We start from the raw sequence: 24,809 nt of genomic DNA on the forward strand, positions 1-24,809 counted from the left end.
ATCCGTGAGTACAGAGAGCGAACCTGACTCACGAAAAGACTCAGTAGTCGCCAAGTACACCTTGAGTGCCCAAACTAAATCCAGAGGATGCAATGCACATTCCTTAGGATGTTTGGGCTTAGGACACAAAGATGGTAATACAATGTCCTTGTGCAAGTGAACACTAGAAACCACCTTAGGAGGGAAGGACAGATCAGGACGAAGTACCACTTGTCTCCATGAACCAACATTTAGGGAGAACTATAAGACAATGTCGCAAGTGCCGACACCCTGCACGCAGAGTGACAGCAACCAAGAAGGCCACCTTCTGTAATAAGGCAGGCAGGGGATCCCCCCAAATACTCGCAAAAGGAGGTTCTTGAAGAACCAACTGCACCAAATCAAGGTCCCCAGTTGGTGACGGAGATCGCACCAGAAGTACCAAGTGTCACACCCCCTGGAAGAAGTTACACACCAGGGAACGGGCGGCCAACGGCCTTTGGAAGAAAATTGCCAAAGCCGAAACCTGACCCTTGATAGTACTCAAGGCCAACTTTTAACCAACTCCCCGTTGAAGGAAAGCCAAGATCTGGGCCACCAAGTAAGAGCAAGGGGGAGCCCAAAGAGACACACTCCACGCAATATACGTCTTTCTCGTACGATGAAAAATCATCCTAGAAGCCACTTCCCATGCTTTAAGCAGGGTGGGAATCACTGAAGCAGACAATCCCCTGCCCTTCAGCCCTGGCTTTCAACAGCCAAGCCGACAAAGCCAGCGACCATAAAGCAGGATGGAAGATTGGCCCTGTAGACAAGAAAACCTCCCTGAGAGGAAGGCTCCAAGAAGCGTCTGTGACTAGCCTGACCAGGTCGGTGTACCAAACTTGGCTAGGCAAGTTCGGAGCCACGAGAATGACCGGAATCCCTTCTGCCTTGATCCTGCAAAGAAGTCTTGGCAGCAAATTGAGAGGAGGAAAGGCAGACCATGATCTCTCTCATACGATTATACGTGCGTCATCCTTGCGCAGGTGACCATGCTAAACTTCTCAGTATCGTTAATGCTGAAATTAGTATATGTTCTTGCCTACGACAGAACCCATGGTGCCACCAGTGCATCTGCATCTCCCGGGAGAGGGCCACATACCTCTGCACTATCCTGCAGATGCAACGCCAACAGATCCATGTCTGCCCCAACAAAGGCACAACTGCTGGAACACCTCCGGATGAAGGGACCATTCCCCTGCATCCGAGGCCTGTCGAGTGAGGCAATTGGCCTGCCACATTTCCACACCCGGGAAGGTAACAGCGGAGAGAGCTGGAACAAGGCGCTCTGCCCAATGAAGAATGTCTGTCACTTCCAATGATCGGTAACCTGGATCCTCCAGTGACCATACTTCCTAAGCAGAGAAACGGCCTAGGACTCCTTCCCCCATCCGGACAGGCTTGCATCCGCGGTGACAATTGTCCAGTAAAAAGGGGAGGAAGGATTCCAGATCAAGACTCCCTGGTCACCTGGCTCAGCCAGACTTGAATGTCCAGAGAGTTTGGATTCTAGTCCCATTTGAGAAGGATTGCCTTCTGGGGGATCCTCAAGAGGGATTGAGCGAAAGAGACCGCCTCGAAAGACAACACCATCAGTCTCAGAACTTGCATGCAGGTCCGAAGGGACGACCATGTGCTGGGCAGTAACAGCTGAACCACAGACTTAGGTTTCAAGAGTTTTTTCCCCGGAGGGAGAAACCCTGACTGAGGACGAGTCCAAAGTCAGGTCCAGATAGTCCAGTCTCATGGAAGGGACCAGGTATGACTTCTGAAGGTCCAGAACCCACCTGAACTCCTCCAGAGTTCTCATGGTGACTTCCAAATTCGTCGCCAGCACCGTAGCACGCAGAGAAGCAGATCGGCCAGGAACCCGGGACTGATAAACACAGCTGCCGCAACAGCGCCAGGACCAGGACCGGAGCCAACACCTTTGTGAAGACCCGAGGAGCAGAAGCAAGACCAATAGAAATCCTTCCCCACGTCAATAAAGGAGAACCCGTTGGTGTCCTGCACATAATGGGATGTGAAGTTAGGCATCTTAGATTTCTATGGAGGCCAGGAATCCCCCTGATGTAGGGAAGCCACCATTGTGCGAACCGATACCTGCAAGCGGGGACAGCCGTACATTGGAAGGGAAAACCATACCGGTAAAAAACGGATCGAAACCCGATCTTGAAACCAGACCACATCACCTGAACCCAGCTGCCTGGGACCTGGGCCAGCCGCAGGTCCGGGAACTGGCAAAGACGTCCCCCCCCCACCCCATATATGGGTGAGGACGCACCGTCTGCAGGTCTGGAAAAAAACAATCTCTTGTTTGCCAGACCAGGGTTGTTTGGAACCACCCGAGGAAGTCTTGAAGGACTTCGCCACATTGACTGTCTACGAGGGACGAATAAACTGTTTGTGAGCCGAAAAGGAGGGACCCCGACCACGATGAAAGGCCCTTACCCTTGTTAGCCTGAGGAAGAAAAGCACTCTTCCACCCCCGTGAGACCCCTATATAATTTCATCCAGGGCAGCGCCAAGCAGGCGATCCCCCTGAAAAGGGAGATCCATTAGGCCCTTCTTAGAAGTTTGATCCGCAGACCAACACTCCGGCCAAGGATACGCCAGATAACCACCGCCAAAACCGACAGGTGACCCAATAAAGGAGCCGTGCCCAGCGCGGCATCGCAACAAATTGCAGCCCCTGCACTAGTTGATCAAACAGCTCCCCCAGGGCAGGAGGGACTTGCTCCTCACCAAGTCACAGCGTTGGAACTCTGCCCGTCAGGCAGAGTCTTCGCCTGTTCCCAGTGCAGACCCCGCCAGGGAGTACAGATTGTGGGCCACAGCCCGCATCATCCTATCCCCCAGGTCCTTAAAGGACGGGGATAGCTCCACCGGAACAATGGCAGTCCTATTCAGCCTAGAGACAGTAGGTCCACCTTAGGCAGTACAGTCCACCTTACCAGAGACTCCTCAAAAGGGTAACGTCTAGCAGTCCCATAAACACCCCAGGGGAACGTCTCAGATGGTCAAATTCTTTATGAGCATGCAAGCAAATTAGGCTGCTCCGGATGCCAGATGCAACCTGCACCAAGGCGCAACCCCGGCTGTGTCCTTCAAATTGCAGGGTGTCACTCACCGAAACAACCAGTGCATCCACAAGTGCCTGTATCATTCACGGCAGGGGAGGTAGAAATGTCATTCTCATTATTTGAGGAGACCGGACGCGAAGTAACAGACCCGGTAGGGAGGCCCCCATCTGCAGCGGCCGAGTCAGACTCAGAATCCGAGACATCAGATGAGGCAGGGGTAGGTGGAGAAACGTTTCAGCGTAACGCGCCCTCTCAAGGTCATCTCCACCCATGCCCCAACGCTTCCCAAACTGCCGAAAATGCATGTAAGGGGAGAAAAGGTGGGGTCACATGGTCTGCAGGGTCCATACTAAACCAGAAGAACCCGCCAACAAAATTTGCAAAAAAAATACTTTTTTTTTATTTGCAAAAAAATTATCCCACCGTGCTACAGCGCCGCACCCCCCTCCCCCCCCACAGGTCAGGCATGCCCACAGACCCCCAACAGAGAGAGAAAGAGGCCTCCAGAACTAGGGATAGACCAATATGTTTTTTTCAGGGCCGATACCGATATTTTGGTCATCGCATATCGGTATCGGCCAATATTTTGTACATTTAAAAGTTTTGAAAAATAAAGACAAGTTTTGACACAAATCTGTGACTGAACATGTTAATTTTTGTTTAATGCCTAATGGCTGGCTTGCTGGCACCCTGTGGTGGGTGGCTGGCTGTCTGGCACTCTGTGGTGGGTGGGTGGCGCAGAAACTGTGGGTGGCTGGCTGGTACAGGGCCTCTGGGTGGCTGGCTGGTACAGGGCCTCTGGGTGGCTGGCTGGCTCGCTGGTACAGTGCCTGTGGCTGGCTGGTACAGGGCTTGTGGATGTGGGTGGCTGGCTGGCACCGGGCTGCTTTGGGTGGGTGTGTGATACACTCCCGCGAGACTAGTCCTGACTCCAGACGAGGCTGTCCAAGGCAAGGGAGGCAGCCTAAGAAGGCAGAATGACGTCTGGGGCCGATACCGATATATCGGGGAAAGTGCATATCGGCCTTGTCGATAATCGGTCTATCCCTACCCAGAACCCACTGTCCCCAATATGCATTCTCAGGACAGCATGTGTAACCAGCAAGCCCTTCCATAAGGGAGTGAGCAATGGAAACTGCCCAGGGTGAAGGGAGGGGCTCCACCCCCTGGTAAACGCCTCCAGGCACTCCCACCTAGATTCATAGCAGAGAATCCACCGCAAAATGGCCGAAGACAGGTGTACCAAGATGGGGCCGCCATAATAGCAGACAAGGCTACAACAAAACTGCGGCCCGGCACAGCCAGCGCGGCAACAGGACCCACATGGAGACCCCCCACCAGCCCTCCTACACCATCCTGCAGCAGGAGGAACCCTGGAGGAACCGACCAAGCCCCCCCCCCCCGCACGATCGACAGAGCGCTGCAGAGGGAGCACCCCCGGGCTCCCCATGCGGCCCGCAAACTAGGTCCCAGCCTCAGGTAGGCCCAAACAGTCCCCCACATGGGAAGGGGGGGGGAGGGGTTGCACAACAGGACTGAGGGAAACCCAGGAGTGTGAGGGTCCGACCATCCCAGGGACGCTGCAACACAGGTCTAGACACTGTCGTGTGCGACCTGGCGAGACGTTTAACTGGCGGGCCAGTCCCCGTCCAGCTAAGGCCTGCACGCGCTCGTTGGTCAGACTGGGGTGACCACTGGATCTAGAAATTCCAGCCCGTTGCCCAGCCCAGCAAAGTTGTTTGAAGATCTCACAGGAAAAATTTCTGGAGAAAAAGGCAAGCTAAAAAAATCTACATAAAAAAAAACTTTTATGCTAGGACCAAAGATCTCAGCAAGGAACTAGGTCCTTACTCCTGACTAGGCAGATTAAAACGGACATCCTATGCAGGAAGAGAGAGGGTGTACCCTCTGGGAATGCCCATAGGGGTAGCTAGCACTTTTTTTCTGCCTAGTGTCCTACTCCTGTAGGGGGCAGTATAACCCTACTGGCTGTGGGCAATCAGTTAATCGGAATGTCTAGGTGATCGTCAGCCCGGAATCAGAACCTGAATCTGAACTAATTGGGGGTTGCATTGAGGCTGGGACCATTCCTAACAAGCCGAGCACTGCGACACACAATGATGGAGTTCATTAGCAGGGTGTCTGTCCAGTTGTGGAATCATCTGCCCTCAACTTGCTGCATTCTAAATCCACAGAATCGTGCAGCACAGCGGAGTCAAATCTATAGAAACAGATTGAAGTTGCAGCCATAGTGTTGCTCATTGTTGATTCTAAGAGTCCTATCATTCCAATATACTCAAAACTAATCCTTGGAGTTCTGTAGGAGATTTTTACCCCTATAGCCTGAAAATTTGAGCGTGCATACAGCAACTATATGATACGGGGAATTGATTGTCCCCATCTATTGGTGCCTAGATGCTACAATTATAAATCATCTGATTACCTTTTTTTTCTTTAAAGGTGATTTGCCTCCAGGAATTTGAGCTCCGTTTAAAGATTCTGTACTAGGAGGACACAGGAAAACCTTCAAATGTTGAATCGTTCCGTATTCTACAGGAATCTTTAGATTATATTTTGCAATTGATTTTCCTCAGCCATTGAATGCATTATCTGTTGGTGGGGATTTAGGCCTGGGTGGGGGATGCTTTGAGTGCAGGGTGGAGTGTCATGGAGCCCATTAGTGTTTTAAAGTGTATGTAAATGTGGTTATTCATTGGTGGTGATCTCACAGGTCTTATTTCAGTCAGGCTGCAATATTGTGGCTGACTCTTTTATATTGCTGTTCTCAATAAAATTTAAATTTTGATTTTCCCAAACCAGTGTTGAGCTCACTTATTGCAACCCCTTTGTTCCTCTTAGTATTTTTGCTATGATATATATGGTTGCTGGGCTCCCCGGTCCTAAATTGACCATTTGTTATGAACCATGGCAGGTGTAACCCCTCATCTCAATTGATTTGAGTGGTGGTTTAGGTGCCCAAGGACATTTTTTATGTTTGTTTTGTTCCAAGCCTTATCATAGGCTTACCTATAGGTACAAGTTACAGAGGAAGCTTTACTTCCTCTTTAAAGCGGAGTTCCACCCAAAAGTGGAACTTCCGCTTTAGGCAGTTCTAACCCCCTGACATGCCAGATTTGGCATGTCATTTTTTTTGGGGGGGGGGGGGAGCGGGTACCTAGTTTTGACAGGCACCCGCTCCCACTTCCGCTCGGAGCGCCGCGGCACCCTGAGCGGAAGTTCTCCTCTCCCCCTCCCTCCCTGCAATCTTCTGGGACATGTCAGAGGTCCCAGAAGATTGCCGGCCAATCACGACGCGCAACTCGCGCATGCCCATTGCGTACCCGGCTGTGAAGCCGACAACTGTCACAGCCGGGTGCCCACACCAGTGATGCCGGCGCCGCGGAGAAGAGCGAGTCTTCAGGCGGCCGCATCGCTGGACCGTTGGACAGGTGCGTGTGTGAGGCTGGAACTCTGCTTTAAGTATCTTTTTAAATACCTTCTGAAACAATCTTTACTCACCTAAGTCTGCCATCTGTGTCCCCCACCGGAGTTGATTTTGGGTTCAGAGGACTTGTAATCCAGCTTTGAAAATGTGCCTATGCCAGCTGGTCCCTTCACATGGACGGCAATACTTTAGGTTCTTTTCTGGATGCTGAGAGAAACATGTGGCTGGACAGACAATGGGAAGTATTCATGTCACACGGCAATGTGGTCATTCAAATAAGAACCCTGCCTCCTGTGTGCAACGTAGAAAAGACTAGGGACTGGAAAGTCACATAAACATGGGTTTAGTTGCGTAAAAAAAGGATTTTTTTTGCCCCTGTAAACTCCAAATCGTCAAGTGCAATACGGGACACACGATTTTGGACTGTTGGACTTTACTGTGCTTATGGTGTATTTTTCAAAGGTCATGTGACTCAAAAATCGCATCAAAAGTGAGTTATTGATTTGCGTTTTCAATGCATTTTAGCGGGGAGTTGTATTTACGGTGCGTTATTTTTTTTTTTTTTTTTTAACTGACCAAAAATGCAGCAAGCAGGATTTTTAATACCATAACAGAAGCGCAACGGATCAGTGGGAAGACATACATAGAATTTAAAGGGATACATTTTTCTTGTACTTTTCTTAGGCTAAAGGTGCTAATAATGGCCGACAATACATGCCTACCCTGATAAATCTGTGATGCTATTTAAAAAGTCAAATACAATAAAATTAAATATAAAAATATATATATCTTTTTTAAAACTGTAATTTTCTGTTTTCGGCCAAGTGCATCCTGCATTTTCGGTACTAAAATTTGCATTCTGTGCACCTCTATCCTGTACTGTACTTCCAAGATACGGAATTTACAGGCAAGTCAAAATTCCTTTTATCCTTATCATACAGGACATTCCGAAGCAATAATTATAAAGGTAGGCAACAACACTATGCCAACAGGTCCAACAACAACAGGGGTAAACAAGCCATGTTCACAGTGCCATTGCAAGAACAATGCGACTGAAAGCTGGGTCAGCAAAAGAGTGAATATGCACATGATAAAAAAGAATCAACAGAAGACGAGGTGGAATGTGTGCGTAAGAGCACAGAATGTGATATTTGCATTAGAGCATAAGAGCTAGCAATCACATTTCTTAACTACCTACCAATTGTGGACCTAAAAGCTACTGCCTTAGAAAATCAGATTCCCTGTTTGTGCAATGGAAGCAGTAGCTTTTAGTTACGCTCTTATGGCACTGACAATGTCCATGCAATGTACAGAGATGTCCTTTGAATGCCTAAGATAGGGGCACGAAGATGCGAGAACAATGTTATATATAGAAACCACCTCTATGGCGTAGTAGAATCTTGTCATTACAAGTATGAGGAAGGACTCTTTGCAGGAAAGAGCTGCTAGTTCTGAGATACATCTAACAGATGTGATGGCCACCAGAAAAGTTACTTTGGTGGTAAGAAACCCTAGGTTGGAATATCTCTTAATGGTTCAAACAGTGTTTTTTGCCAGGCAGAAAGAACCAATAGAAGGTCACAGGGAAGCACAAGGTGCTCAAATAATTATTCAATAAAGATTTTTAAGAATGGAAAGTGAATCTAGAAACCTGAAAAAGGGTGGATAAGGCCGAAACTTGTCCTTTAAGGTTGCCCTGGACGTGGCTTTTTTGCCTTCCGCAAGGCAGCAGAGACAGACTCAGATACATCTCTATCCTTTGGGACCTGGGTTTCAACAGCAAGTGACTGTGAAGCAGGGTGGAATAGAGGGCCTTGGGATAGCAGATTCAGTCTGTTGGTAAGATGTCTGAGTATGTCTGTATACCAGGATCTTTTGGACCTGTTTGGTGCCAGACGTATCACTCTCTCTGTCTAGTTTGTGGAGCAATTGGGATAAAATGCTTAGTGCAGGGAAGGCATAAACTAGCCTGAACTGAGACCGAGGGATAACTAGAACATCTGAGGCCAGAGCTAAAGGATTCTAAAGTGGCTTGCTGTTGTATCTAAAGGCTAGGATGTCTACAGTGGGGAAAATTATTTGATCACCTGCATTATTTTGTAAGTATGCCCATCTAAATAAGAAATGAAGAGTCTATAATTTTTATCATAGGTATATTTTAAATCATAGACCGAATATCAACCAAAAATCCAGATAAAAAACACGATACAAATGTTATAAATTGAGTTGCAGTTCAGTGAGTAAAATATGTATTTGATCCCCAAGCAAAACATGACTTAGTACATGGTGGATAAACCCTTGTTGACCAGCACAGAGGTAAGAAATTTATTGTATTTGGTTACCAGGTTTGCACACATTTTATGAGGGATTTTGGTGCACTCTTTTTTACAGATCTTCTCTAAATCCCTAAGGTTTCTTGGCTGTCACTTGGCAACTTGGCTAGGCCACTCCATGACCTTAATGTGCTTCTTCTTGAGCCACTCCTTTGTTGCCTTGGCGCCATGCTTTGGGTCATTGTCATGCTAAAAGAACTATCCATGAGCCATACAATACATGGCCCCATCCATTGGCCCCTCAATGCGGCAAAGTCGGTCTGAAACGGTTGAATTGTGCTTTGGACATTTAAGGAGAGTTGTGAAGTGGTGGGGTTTTCTGCGCTAATCAAAAACAATTAGTGAAAAAGATTACAATAGTGAGCTGCTGCACAAAGGAAACATAGAAGTACCAACGTGATAAGAAATCAAAAAATTTGCTGCGCTACAAAAAATTCTCCCAAATAAATAGAAAAATATTAATCTAAAATTAGCGTTTAGATATTAATTAACATATATGTGCATATAATACAAGCTATGAGCAAGGTAAAAAACAACAATGTGCACAAAAAAAGTGTGAGAAAAGGGTGTTTTAAATCCCAGTGAAGTCCATAGCATTAGAGCATGAAGATGGTGTTCAGAAGAACTCAAAAAAAGGTCCCAGAGGTTAAGTCCAGATGACACTTTAAGAAGATAGTAGAGACACCGACGTGCAGATCACCAGGTATACAACAAATGGCTGCTTACCAGAGCAAGTGGGTCTCTCAACCTAATGAGTCGACCAAACAAGTTTAAAAGCAAAACCAGGTATAATCACTGGATGTCTCCTTACAGATCCGGACACGACATCTCCCTTCTATATCCAAGTAATGGAACTTAATTGTAATACCACAATAAGCCACAGGATGTCTCTCTATGGGCTCACACACGATATCCACATCACGACATTAAAAGAGAAGAATGTATACAGGGACATAGCGTAACTCCATTTGAGAAAATTTATTCCAATAAAAGCAAACAGTGCACTCACGTTTTCAGTAGAACATCAAGGCATGTAATAAAGACCCAGCTAAGAGTGAGCAAACATCTCTTGCGGTATGGAGATCCTTGGTAGCCGGCTATTGGGGGCGTGGTTGTGTCACGACTGGCTCACTCGACCGGTTTCGTCAAACATATGACATCATCAGGGGTGTGATTTAAGGAGAGTTGTGAGGGGGATGCATCCTTCAGAAGAAGGTTGTCCAGATAGCTTGTCACCTGTATGCTCTGAGTTCTCAGAAAGGCAAGCAAGGGCGCTAAGATATTGGTGAACTTTGGGAGCTGAAGAAAAGCAGTGCCTCTAATCAAAAATGGATGTCTGCTACTGCAAAGGTTAGAAAATGCTGACCTGCTGAGTAAATAGCAACATGTACATAAACATCTTGGATGTCCACTGATGCCATGTGTTCCCCTTGCTTCAGAGAGTTACTTACTGACCTTGTTGATTCCATGCAAATGTTGGAATGTAAACAAATTTGTTGATTGATTATAAGTGCAGGACAAGATGGAAACCTTCATAGGGTTTTGGTGTCATGAGCAGGTTTGAAAATACCTTAAACCTTTACTGTGGGATAGGAGGTGGTTCAGGGCCTTTTGCAAATCTGACAGCCCCAGACCAGTTTTTGCTTGATTTGACAGAAAAAAGTGGTGAGGAGGTAACGTCTTGAACGCTATCTTGTAACCTTTTGAAATCATGGGTCTGGGACGTTTGTGGTCCAGAGGGATGCAAAGTACATTAGATGTTCCCCCACCCTTAGAAGTGAGGGAACCCCTTCACTGTGAAAAGGGCTTTGGGGAAGGTTTAGTGGCCTTTGTGGGCCAGGCTCTGTGCTGAAAGGAAAGGCTGAACATAGCCTTTAAGTTGAAGCCTAGGAAAAGCATAAAGGTGCTCTGTGTTTAGAGAAGCACATGAAGAGGAGGAAGCAAAAATGTTACACCTGTGACTTCTTTAATGAATTGGTAAACTGCCTTACTGAACATCCAACTTCCTTGAAAGGGCATACATATGAGGTGTCTCTTACAGGCAGGCACTGCTGTCCAAGCTTTTAGCCAGTGACCCTACACGTATAAATAGAGATAAGAGCTATTCTGAATATTTGCCTAATGATGTGTTTCAGGGCATCTACAAAAGAAGAAAATAGCAGCCACACCTTCCAGGGTAGAAAAGGTTTTTAAAAGGGTCTCAAATTTTCTGTCCACAGAATCTGAGATGTTTATTTAGAACAGAGACAGCAGAGTCAACCACAGGAATAGCCCACTTTTTTGTAATTTCTTTTTTAAACAAGATAGGTTTTGCAAGGCTTAGTAGGTCTCTTTGTGCCCAAAAGGGCATGGTGGGATGGAGGAGAATCCACCAAGGCTTCTGCAGACATAGACAATTAGCTTTTCAAGTTAACTTTGAATACTCTATGATTAAACTAAAGTACACCTTGTGTTTTTAGGTAGCTGCTGTTATACTGTGTTATATTGAACATGAGATAGTGAAAATAAAACAAACAATATTACATATAATATAAGTGCAAAACTAACAACTTTATATGTGGTAGTTTGGAATTTGTATTATATGTAAAATATAGGCAGAGCTGTCAATGCGCTTTTCATCATTATCAAGTGTATTGCAGGACTCTCGCTCTTCAATACAGCCACAGTGTGGGGGGAGAGAAATCTTCTGCAGCTTCCTCCCACACTGCTTCTACATCCTTTTCATTTTCCTCAGGACCTGATCCTCTAGGACCAGTGTATCAGCGTCTGACTCTTGTGGAAAAATGAGAGTACAGGCCTTCCCCCAACGCGTGGGGTCCAGGTACATATCCCAGGGTTTTACTGAGGTTGCACCAATTCAGATTCACTGCTTGTAGAGAGCGAGGTTGATTGAGAAAGTCTTTAGGAAAATAACAAAAGAAAATAATCAAGTAGTGAAGCTGCTCTCACTGACTCATGGAGCAGGGTAGAGTTATAGAGAAGGTGCCCCAGAGGTGTGGGTCCTCAAACAATTACCAGTGTCTAATCCCCTAAAAGGTACACGTCTATAACCCATAGTGTATGAATAAGTTGCCTGTGTCCTGTACTGTATAAATAAGATAAGTGCATTTATTTAGATTTTAATTTTCAATGCCAGTCAGGAGTTAGGGGAGTAGGGTTTTTTTTTTCCCCCCTCAAGCCAGCAATTAGTAAAGGAGGGTTAAGTGGAAGGGCGGTGGGGGAGCATTTTGATACTTTAACCACTTTACCCCCAGCCACTGTGCTGCTACTGCGGCACAGTGGCTCGTTCCCGTCCAGCGACGTAGACCTACGTCGCTGGACTCCTCCCCCTGTAGGCGGCGCTCGCGCGCCACCGGAGGCGCGCTCCCGCTGCTCTGCCCCGATCGTCGGGGAATCGAGTGAGGAGATCCGCCCGCCTGTGTAAACAGAGCGGGCGGATCTCCTAAGTGACAGGGACTGACAGATCGGAGTGTTCAGCATAGCTGAACATCCTATCTGTCCTTCTGTCACTCAGTCACCTCCCCCCACACACGTCAGTAAGCACCAGGCATACATTAACCCCTCCCTCTCCAATAAAATTAACCCCTTCACTGCCAGTGTCATTTTTACAGTAACAGTGCATATATATAGCACTGATTACTGCAGTAATGTCACTGGTACCCCCAAAAGTGTCAAACATGTCAGTCAAGGGTCTGATCTGTCCGCCGCAATGTCGCAGTCCCGCAAAAAAAAATCGCAGATCGCCGCCATTACTCGTTAAAAAAAAAACACTAAAAATGACAGAAAACTTTCCCTTAGTTAGTAAATGCAATAACTTTTGCGCAAACCAATCAAAATATGCTTATCGTGATTTTTTTTTTTACCAAACATATGTAGCAGAAAGCAAATTGGCCAAAAATTTTAAAAAAATTAGATTTTTACATTTTTTGGGGGGAATTTCATATAAAAAAAATGTTAAAAATATTGTTGTTTTTTCAAAATAAACGCTCTTTTTTTGTTTATAGCGCAAAAAGTAAAAATCGCACATGTGATCAAATACCACCAAAAGAAAGCTCTGTTTGTGGGAAAAAAAGGACGTAAATTTCGTTTGGGTACGGCGTCGCACGACCGCGCAATTGTCAGTTAAAGTCACACAGCACCGAATCGCAAAAAGTGGCCTGGACGTAAGACAGCAAAATCCTCCGGTGGTAAAGTGGTTAATACATTCCTTACAGTTCTGTATACATTTACACAAAACTAAAATTGCATGACCAATACACAAAAAAAAAATGGAAGCCATGTACCTTTTGCCCAGCGCTGCACCGTCCCCTCATATCCAGTGCAGTATCTCCTTTGATCATCACAACTCTGTAGTTGTATATCCTTCTCTTATCAGAAGCGGAGACACTTTCATCAGCATCAGACCTGATCTCGATGTATTCTATATCTGAAATACATGAAATATTCATTACATTATTACAAAGTAATGGATTACTGCAAAACTAAAAGTATGCTCTGATTTCCTAAATTGCTACAAATACAAATGTAGCACTACTCCCTTGGGAGCTGCTGGTTACGGGTTCCCCTGGGTTACCATTAGCAACAACATGACAGTTTGACATTTTTCCCAAGTGTTTTAGCTCAGTCAGGAAACAGTCCAGTAGCTTGGTTTTTGTGTTTTTATTGGGAACTTGGATAAGATAAGGGATTGAGTGGGATAATCCAACTTTAATCTATGCACAATAGACTGGGATGACTTGAAAATGCTGGGTAACGCTGAGTAACGCTAGTCACGGCTATTCCGCTGTTTCACCTTGCCCTTCGCTGTGAAGTATATTTAATTGAGCTTTCTGAGGTAAACTGTATCCTGGAGGTAAACTGGACTGTACTGCAGAACAACTTCAGGGACCTTCCTGGCACCCCCTTTGTTCCTAATCTTCAGGGCCAACTACACGACACCCCTTTTACTGATATACTCCTTGTGTGAGCTAGCTCCTTGATCCCCTGACCTCTCTGGAATTATCCCCTCTCCTAGGCAGACCCCAAAGTGCCACCAAATGCGTTTTCCTAGCACCTACCTAGGAGGGTGCTACACAAAAAAATGTTGAATAGTATGACCTGCCATGAATATTTTCAGATTTTATTGACAATAAAAGATGTGGCACTTTGCTTTTATTTTGTTGGTTACAGTGTGAGAGTCCGCATAATAGAAAATAAATTGGAATATGTGTCTAAATATTATCAAAATAATATTTGATATATGTGTATCTATAAACAAGCAAAAATCTGAGTGAGTATACTCAATTCTCAATTCAAACACATATACAGTGCCAGGCAAAAGTATTCAACCCCCTTGACTTTTTACCTATTTTGTTACATTACAGCCTTAAGTTCAATGTTTTGTTAATCTGAATTTTATGTGATGGATCAGAACACACTAGTCCAAGTTGGTGAAGTGAAATGAGAAAAATGTATACATAAAACTATTTTTTAGAAATAGAAAACAACAGAATTGGCATGTGCGTATGTATTCACCCCCTTTGTTATGAAGCCCATAAAAAGCTCTGGTGCAACCAATTACCTTCAGAAGTCACATAATTAGTGAAATGATGTCCACCAGTGTGCAATACAAGTGTCACATGATCTACATATACACACCTTTTTTGAAAGAGGCACCACTAACCAAACACCGCAATAAAGACCAATGAACTCTCCAAACAAGTAAGGGACAATGTTGTTGAGAAGTACAAGTCAGGGTTAGGTTATAAAAAAATATCCAAATCTTTGATGATCCCCAGGAGAACGATCAAATCTATCATAACCAAATGGAAAGAACATGGCACAACAGCAAACCTGCTAAGAGACGGCCGCCCACCAAAACTCACGGACCGGGCAAGGAGGGCATTAATCAGAGAGGCAGCATAGAGACCTAAGGTAACCTTGGAGGAGCTGCAGAGTTCCACAGCAGAGACTGGAGTATCTGTATATAGGAGGACAATAAGCCATACCCTCCATAGAGTTGGGCTTTATGGCAGAGTGGCCAGAAGAAAGCCATTACTTTCAGCAAAAAAAACAAAATGGCAAGTTTTGAGTTTGCGAAAAGGCATGTGAGAGAATACCAAAATGTATGGAGGAAGGTGCTCTGGTCTGATGAGACTAAAATTTAACTTCTCGGCCATCAAAGAAAACGCTATGTCTGGGGCAAACCCAACACATCACATCACCCAAAGAACACCATCCCCACAGCATCATGCTGTGGGGATGTTTTTCAGCAGCCGGGACTGGGAAACTGGTCCGAGTTGAGGGAAAGATGGATGGTGCTAAATTCAGGGATATTCTTGAGTAAAACCTGTACCACTCTGTGCGTGATTTGAGGCTAGGATGGAGGTTCACCTTCCAGCAGGACAATGACGCCAAACACACTGCTAAAGCAACACTTGAGTGGTTTAAGGGGAAACTTGTAAATGTGTTGGAATGGCCTAGTCAAGGCCCAGACCTCAATCCAATAGAAAATCTGTGGTCAGACTTAAAAATGGCTGTTCACAAGCGCAAACTATCCAACTTGAAGGAGCTGAAGCAGTTTTGCAAGGAGGAATGGACAAAAATCCCAGTGGTAAGATGTGGTAAGCTCAAAGAGACTTGGAGCTGTGATTGCCGCGAAATGTGGCTCTACAAAGTATTGACTTTAGGGGGGTGAATAGTTATACACATTGAGTTTTTTCTGTTATTTTGTCCTATTTGTTGTTTGATTCACAATAAATAAATAAAAAAATAAAAAAAACATCTTCAAAGCTGTGGGCATGTTCTGTAAATTAAATGATGCAAATCCTCAAACAATCCATGTTAATTCCAGGTTGTGAGGCAACAAAACGTGAAAAATGCCAAGGGAGGAGAATACTTTTGCAAGGCACTGTGCACACACACACACACACACATATATATATATATATATATATATATATATATATACACATTGCTCAGAAAAATGAAAGGAACCCTTTGAAAATACATCAGATCTCAATGGGGAAAAATATCATGCTGGATATCTTTAGTGATATGGGCTGGGTAATGTGTTACAAACGAAAAGATGCCCCATTGTTTGATGGAAATGAAAGTTATTAACCTACAAAGGGCTGAATTCAAAGACACCCCTAAAATCAAAGTGAAACAATGATGCAGCAGGCTAGTCCTTTTTGCTGAACCTCCATTGTAGCAACTCGAAATGGTACTCAGTAATTTGTATGGCTCCCACATACTGGTACGCATGCCTGACAATGTCGGGGCATGCTCCTAATGAAACGCCAGATGGTGTCTTGGGGTATTTCCTCCCAGATCTTGACCAGGGCATCACTGAGCTCCTGAACAGACTGAGTTGCAACCTGCCAGGGTCGGATGGACTGAAACAATGTCCCAGAGGTGTCCTATTGGATTTAAGTCAGGTGAGCATAGGGGCAATTCAATGGTATCAATTCCTTCATCCTCAAGGAACTGGCTACATGCTCTCACCACATGAGGCCAGGGATTGTTGTGCACCAAGAGGAACCCAGGACCCACTGCTGCAGCGTAGGGTCTGACAATGGGTCAAAGGATTTCATTACAAAACCTAAAAGGCAGTCAGGGCGCCATTGTTAGCCTGTAGAGGTTTGTGCATCCCTCCATGGATATGTCTGCACCAAATCGGTCATGCTAAACAATATTATAGGCAGCATAACATTCTCTGCGGCTTCTCCATACCCTTTCACGTCTGTCGCGTGTGCTCAGGGTGAATCAGCTCTCATCTGCAAAAATCATAGGGCGCCAGGGGCGGACCTGCCAATTCTGGTATTCAATGGCAAATAAAACTGGGAAAACGTAACCGCGCTAACTAAATAAAAAGCTGCAGCTTCAGGCGAGACAGCACCAAACAAACAATAGAGGGAAAAAAAGCCGCGCTATTAGATCTTGATGGAAAACACCTCATATGATGAATTTCCTGAGAAATAGCTAATGAAGAAATCCACTAATGACAGAAAATGTACCCCAGCAAAGCAAAAACATTAAGCTGATAATATAATAGCAATGTACACTAAACATGAATGAATGAAGACATGTCAGTAAATACTATAGAGCAGAAACATATTGATCATGACAGTCCATAAAAAATCCCAAAGTACCAGAAAGCTTGCAAGGTCAGTGCAGTGAGGAGAAGATCTGGTCAGGCTATACACCACGGTGCTGCACACAGAGGTCATGCATATCTCCTTACCGGATAGCTAGCCAAACAAGCATAGGATAATAATATCTTCATGGAACCGCTCAATGGGATCAGGACACCAAGCCACCGCTCAAGGGGATCAGGACACCAAGCCACCAAATGCACACAGTCAGACCATCAGATCATAAAGAAAGGATCGATCCAGGATGCAATAGGTGTGTCATAAAAAAGAAGAAACTCGATAGTGTAGTACCATCAAGCCTTTGTAGCTAGGACGGCTGCATGAAGACCCCAATAGACCCCCGAGCTGAGACCATCCCGCATGGGTACCGTTGAGATATGGAACCTGAGGAGCTTACCGCACTAATGAAGAGACAACACAGAAGTCCCCTTGCTTTCTCCTTGCCAGCACGGCTCCTGGGTCTGCTCTCAATGAAACAACACAGAAATCTTCGTTCTTACTGTCACTGACACCCACTGGTGTCAATGACAATCGCCACGGCCTGTGGCACAATTGTTCAGGAGGTTGGGGTGGTACCTGACCTCATCCATGATGTTATCATAGGGAGGGACTGCCCATTATTTGTTGAACTTTGGGACTACGCGAGCCAAGGACTAGCGGAACAGCTGGACTGCTCTATTCCCTTTAAGGGGTTGGACACCCCTGATAGCATTGCATCTAGAGCAAAGGGAACCTTGAGGGGGGGGGGGGCAATCTTATGCAGGTCATGGCTGAGGAGAACATAGAGGAAGCCTATCTTCTGCCATTTTTGTCAGAGGAGGATGAGAGAGAAAGCGCCTCTAGTCTTGCCCATCCTGATCTTGAGGTGCCCAAAAGAGGGATCCCACACTGAAAAATGCCTGGGAACAGGTTACCGTAGTTAATGGGGTGTTCCAAGTACCCGAGGCTGAAAAAAGGTTTCCCTGCTTTGTGGTCATTGGTGAGCTGCTATACCGGGTTACCGAGCTTAGGGGAGAAGTGGTCGACCAGTTACTGGTTCCCCAGCCTTTCAGACGCACAGTGCTTGACCTAGCTCACAATGACGCGTTGGGGGGTCACCTGGGGGCTGACAAGACCGAGACACGAATAACGGACCGGTTTTACTGGCCAGGAGTGACGGTAGAGGTGAGACGTTATTGCAGTTCATGTCCCACCTGCCAGCTGGCCAATGCCCCACTTTAGGAACCCGTTGGTGCCATTGCCCATTATCGATGTACCATTTGAGCGCATTGCGATGGACTTGGTGGGCCCTTTGGTGAAATCAGCTCGGGGCCACCAATACATCCTTGTGGTACTCAATTATGCTACCAGGTATCCAGAGGCAGTTCCCCTAGGGCTACTTCAAAAGCAATTGCCAGGGAATTGTTTAATATGTTCTCTAGGACAGGATTCCCAAAGGAAATCTTGACAGACCAGGGCACCCATTCATGTCTCGGGTGATGGCAGATCTGTGCATGTTGTTCCAAATCAAACAGCTGCACACATCTGTCTATCATCCACAGACAGATGGACTGGTAGAGCGGTTCAATAAATCTCTCAAGTCAATGCTTAAAAGGGTTGTGCAACAAGATGGTAAAGACTGGGACTGTCTACTCCCAGCATTGACGTTTGCTATTAGGGAAGTGCCTCAAGCGTCCACAGGTTTTTCCCCGTTTGAATTGGTGTACGGGCGAAGGCCAAGGGGACTGCTTGACTTAGTGAAGAAAACGTGGGAAAGTGAGTCCTCTTAGATGAGAGAGAGAGAGGATTGCTAAGGTGATGCCTCTGGTCAAGGAGCACATGCAAAAAACGCAGGAGGCACAAAGAAGGGTGTACAAACGGTCTGCCAAACTTAGACAGTTAAAGATTGGGGATCGGGTGTCTGTGCTTATACCTATGGTAGAAAGTAAGTTCCTGGCCAGGTGGCAGGGGCCCTTTGAAGTGGTAGAAAAGGTTGGGGAGGTTAATTATAAGATACACCAACCTGGGAAGAGGAAGCCCTATCAGATATACCATGTAAATCTCCTAAAGCCTTGGAAGGACCGTGACCAGGAAGTTGCTCTGGCTGATAAGGGAAGAGAACTCGGTCCCAGTTTCCACCTCCCTAACCAAGCCGCAAACGCAGCAGGTTAAGGAGTTTTTACAGAGGAATAGGGAGAAGTTCTCAGGACTGCCAGGTCTTACCACGGTTATTAAACATGATATTGTCACGGAACCTAATGTGAAGGTTCGAGTGAAACCCTATCGCATCCCCAAGGCACATAGGAAAGCGGTGTAAGAGGAAGTCCGGAAAATGCTCGAACTCGATATCATTGAGGAATCGCAGAGCGAGACTTCGAGCCCGATTGTGTTGGTACCGAAGCCCAACGGGACTCACCGTTTTTTTTGATGATTTCTCAATGAGGTATCAAAGTTTGACGCATATCTGATGCCCCAAGTGGATGAACTGATAGAAAGGTTGGGACCAGCCCGGTACATCACTACCTTAGACCTCACCAAAGACTACTAGCAAATACTTTTAACTAAGGAAGCCCGAGAAAAGACTGCCTTTTCTACCCCAGATGGCCATTTCCAGTATAAAAGAATGCCATTCGGCTTTCATTCCGCTCCAGCTACCTTCCAGAGAGCTATGGATAGAACCTTACGCCCACATCAGAAATACACTTCAGTGTATTTAGATGACTTTGTCATCTTTTCTACTGATTGGGAATCCCATCTTCCCCGAGTGCAGGCAGTCTTAAGGCCCGTACACACTTGACGGAAATCGGACGAAATATCCTCAGATTTTTCTCTCTCTTGCTCAGCGTTCATAACCGTTTTTAGTTGACAGTGCATAAATGTTCACGAAATTTCTCGTCTGATTTTTTTTTGGGCATTTGTTCCTAGACATTCCCGGGTCGTCAGCAACTTCAGATCATGCGCGGTCTTTCATATCCGATTTTTCTGCATACACATTTCTGCATACACATTAAACGAAAATTGGTCGTCTGGGGACGGATGATAAAAATGTTGGTGTTTTTCCCTCCGTTTTAAATGTCGGCATCGGCTGCTGAAAGTTGTGTACACACTAGCTGAAAATCGTACGATTTTACCTCGGACGAGAATTTTCGGCAGATTTTCTACTAGTGTGTACCCCACTTTAGACTCTCTAAAGAAAGTAGGATTTACTGTGAACCCGGGAAAGTGTGCCATTGCTACGGAGGAAACCAAGTACTTGGGGTACATTGTAGGTGGAGGGCTGGTGAAGTCACAGATTAACAAAGAAGAGGCTATCCAGGCATAGCCCGCCCAGTCATGAAGAAACAGGTGTGAGCCTTTTTGGTATCGTGGGGTACTACCGCAGGTTTGTCCCCAACTTTGCCACTATGGCTGTACCTCTCACAGACCTGACAAAGGGTAAAAAGTCAGCCATGGTGAAATGGAATGACAAGGCTGAAAAGGCTTTCCAGGAGCTTAAAACAGCCTTGTGTCAGTATCCAGTGCTGGTCGCACTGGACTTCTCAAGAGAATTTGTTGTTCAAACAGATGCCTCCAGTGAAGGCTTGGGAGCTGTTCTTTCCCAAGAGGTCGATGGGGAGGAACACCCCATAGTTTTTCTGAGTAGAAAATTGACAGCCGCCGAGAAAAATTACGCTATTTTCTCCTCGGTAGAAGTTTCGCCTGGTGTCAGACCATGCCCCATTGACCTGGATGAGACAGAATAAACACACAAATGCTAGAGTTACCAGGTGGTTTTTGGCGTTGCAAGAGTTCAAATTTGTAGTTGAACACAGGCCAGGAAAGCAACACCAGAACGCGGACGCTCGCTCTAGGGTACACTGTAGGGTGTCCCACGTTGCCTCCGACACCTCCGCGTCGAGGCAGGGGGGGGGGGGGGTGGATATGTACAGGACAAACTGGCTGGCGGTCATTCCAGAGCTACCCCAGGTTACTATATATATACAGTGGGCACGGAAAGTATTCAGACCCCCTTAAATTTTTCACTCTTTGTTATATTGCAGCCATTTGCTAAAATCATTTAAGTTCATTCTTCTTCCTCATGAATGTACACATAGCACCCCATACTGACAGAAAAACACAGAATTGTTGACATTGTTGCAGATTTATTAAAAAAGAAAAACTGAAATATCACATGGTCCTAAGTATTCAGACCCTTTGCTGTGACACTCATATATTTAACTCAGGTGCTTTCCATTTCTTCTGATCATCCTTGAGATGGTTCTACACCTTCATTTGAGTCCAGCTGTGTTTGATTATACTGATTGGACTTGATTAGGAAAGCCACACACGTGTCTATATAAGACCTTCCAGATCACAATGCATGTCAGAGCAAATGAGAATCATGAGGTCAAAGGAACTGCCTGAAGAGCTCAGAGACAGAATTGTGGCAAGGCACAGATCTGGCCAAGGTTACAAAAAGATTTCTGCTGCACTTAAGGTTCCTAAAAGCACAGTGGCCTCCATAATCCTCAAATGGAAGACGTTTGGGACGACCAGAACCCTTCCTAGAGCTGGCCGTCCGGCCAAACTGAGCTATCGGGGGAGAAGAGCCTTGGTGAGAGAGGTAAAGAAGAACCCAAAGATCACTGTGGCTGAGCTCCAGAGATGCAGTCAGGAGATGGGAGAAAGTTGTAGAAAGTCAACCATCACTGCAGCCCTCCACCAGTCGGGGCTTTATGGCAGAGTGGCCCGACGGAAGCCTCTCCTCAGTGTAAGACACATGAAAGCCCGCATGGAGTTTGCTAAAAAACACCTGAAGGACTCCAAGATGGTGAGAAATAAGATTTTCTGGTCTGATGAGACCAAAATAGAACTTTTTGGCCTTAATTCTAAGCGGTATGTGTGGAGAAAAGTGAAGCATGGTGGTGGCAGCATCATGCTGTGGGGTCGTTTTTCAGCTGCAGGGACAGGACGACTGGTTGCAATCGAGGGAAAGATGAATGCGGCCAAGTACAGGGATATCCTGGACAAAAACCTTCTCCAGAGTGCTCTGGACCTCAGACTGGGCCGAAGGTTTACCTTCCAACAAGACAATGACCCTAAGCACACAGCTAAAATAACGAAGGAGTGGCTTCACAACAACTCCGTGACTGTTCTTGAATGGCCCAGCCAGAGTCCTGACTTAAACCCAATTGAGCATCTCTGGAGAGACCTAAAAATGGCTGTCCACCAACGTTTACCATCCAACCTGACAGAACTGGAGAGGATCTGCAAGGAGGAATGGCAGAGGAACCCCAAATCCAGGTGTGAAAGACTTGTTGCATCTTTCCCAAAAAGACTCCTGGCTGTATTAGATCAAAAGGGGGCTTCTACTAAATACTGAGCAAAGGGTCTGAATACTTAGGACCATGTGATATTTCAGTTTTTCTTTTTTAATAAATCTGCAACAATGTCAACAATTCTGTGTTTTTCTGTCAGTATGGGAAGCTATGTGTACATTCATGAGGAAGAAGAATGAACTTAAATGATTTTAGCAAATGGCTGCAATATAACAAAGAGTGAAAAATTTAAGGGGGCCTGAATACTTTCCGTACCCACTGTATATATATATATATTAGGGATGCACCGAAATGAAAATTCTGGGCCGAAACCGAAAATGCAGGATGCCCTTGGCCGAAAACCGAAACCGAAAATTACTTTTTTTCCCCAAATGGTATTTGTATTCAGCATGAGGGGTTAAGGTATTGCCACTGCTGGTCACTGGTGCATTAGTGACCGATCAGTGGCAGTTAATTAACCCCTTTGTGCTGCATTAGTGCAACCAGTATCAGTGTTAATTAACACTGGTTGCACTGATACTGGTGAACTAATGCAGCACAAAGGGGTTAATTAACTGTCACTGATCGGTCACTAATGCATCAGTGACCAGCAGTGGCAATACATTAACCCCCTCATGCTGCATAATACTAATACCATTGGTAACCTCGCCTCAGCTTCCCTCCCCCCCTGGCTCAGCGCCCCCCCCCCCCGCCTAAATCTTCAATGTAATAACAACTAAGTGCTCACAGGCCACTCACCTTACTGCTGTAAGGTAACAGCATAGCATTGCATAGCTTTGTATGTTGATCTGTGTATATCTTCTCATGTCTAGGGGACCTCCAAATGCTTTATCTGGCTTTTGGGTCTTTAAAATAAATGTATTCCATCTGCAATGATCCTGGGTTTCCTCCTTAATTTCCTCCGTTATATGAACTGTCCGTAGTATAATATTTTTTTGGTAAAATGATTCAATAAAAACAGCATGTACTTACTTAAAATGTCCCTCCCCATCCCAATGATTCCATCTCCGAGTCCTTACTCGCAGCTCCTCCGGTGTCCGTCCTTTCGTTTCAAAAGACCCGCCTCTGGCCGCCGGCAGCCCGCCTCCCGGTGATGTCACTATTACTACGATCTATGCATGCATGAATGAGCTAACAGACCCGGCGGGCGGGCGAGCGGCCGCTAATAGCTATAATTAAGTGAGCCCTTCACTTCCATGTCAGCGGAGATACCCGCCTGATAACAAGGTGAACAGCTTACTTAGTTACAGCTATTAAAGGCCGCTCACCCGCCCGTCGGGTCTGTTAGTTCATTCATGCATAGAGCTTAGTAGTAGTGACATCACCGGAAGGCGGGCTGCCGGCGGCCAGAGGCGGGTCTTTTGAAAGGAAAGGACGGCCAGAGGCGGGTCTTTTGAAACTTGCTCTGCGCTCGCGGTGGCCATCTTTACTATCGGCATTTTTAACCCTATTTCGGCCGAAATGGAATAAGCCCATTTTCGGCCGAAAATTTCGGTGGCCGAAATTTCGGTGCACCACTAATATATATATATATATATATATATATATATATACACACTGTATTTTCTGGTGTATAAGACTACTTTTGAACCTCAAAAAAATCCCCCAAAAATGGGGGGTCGTCTAATACGCCAAGTATAATATCTCTAAGGTAACCTAAGTATAAGTATTACCGGTAGATGTAATCTCTCAAGACGCTGGCTGTGTAGGAATCCTGTACCGGTATACCGTATGTACAGTAGCTTCGGCTACATACAGTGTACGGAGCTGAGCCAATCAGGGAGAGCAATGTATTCTATTTATTGAATGCAAAGCTTGCTCGGATTGGCGGAGTAACACCAGCCCGCCTCTCTGACTCTGCCAATCCGAGCAGGCTTTGCATTCAATAATAGAATACATCGCTCACTGTGATTGGCTCAGCGCGGTATACTGAATGTAGCCGAAGCTACAGTACATACGGTATACCGGTACAGGATTCCTGCACAGCCAGCGTCTTGAGATTACATCTACTGGTAATACTTAGGGTACCTTGGAGATATTATGAGAGATTATATGTAATACAGTACTAGGGTACCTTGGAGATCTATGAGAAATCTGATGTTTTTCAATGGTGTTGCCTTGCTTCGGAAAGGGGAGTAGTCTTATACGGCGAGTATAGCACAAAACCTATGTTTTAACTTGAAAATTAGGGGGGTCGTCGTATAAGCCGGAAAATACGGTATATATTAGAGCTGCACGATTAATCGTTAAAAAATTGCCATCTCGATTCACCCCATGATTTTAAAATGGCACGTCCTCGATTCTTACAGAGATGTTCTCTGCTCACTCACAGCTGTCAAAAAAAAACAAAACCCTGGCAAATGTTTATTAAAATTGTTAAGGTTGCTAGATAACTATAAGCACAATGCTTTACAATGTATAATTTTGTTCTTTTAGATCAAAGGAATGAACTTCTGTCTGTGAGGGCAGTTTAACCTCTTAAAGACTCAGCCTTT

At 45.6% G+C, this 24,809-nt stretch overlaps 1 protein-coding gene across 1 annotated transcript in view; it reads right to left on the reverse strand.

Annotated features, from left to right (window-relative positions):
- Positions 1-24,809, reverse strand: part of RAD50 (RAD50 double strand break repair protein) — a 549,855-nt gene that overhangs the window by 12,350 nt on the left and 512,696 nt on the right. Inside the window, exon 24 of the mRNA XM_082256750.1 lies at positions 13,166-13,308. Within this exon, the coding sequence (XP_082112876.1) occupies positions 13,166-13,308 (143 nt within the window). The remainder of the gene's footprint in view (positions 1-13,165; positions 13,309-24,809) is intronic.

Source organism: Pelophylax lessonae (assembly GCF_965119305.1).
Source record: "Pelophylax lessonae genome assembly, chromosome: 4".
NCBI classification, from domain to species: Eukaryota; Metazoa; Chordata; class Amphibia; order Anura; family Ranidae; genus Pelophylax; species Pelophylax lessonae.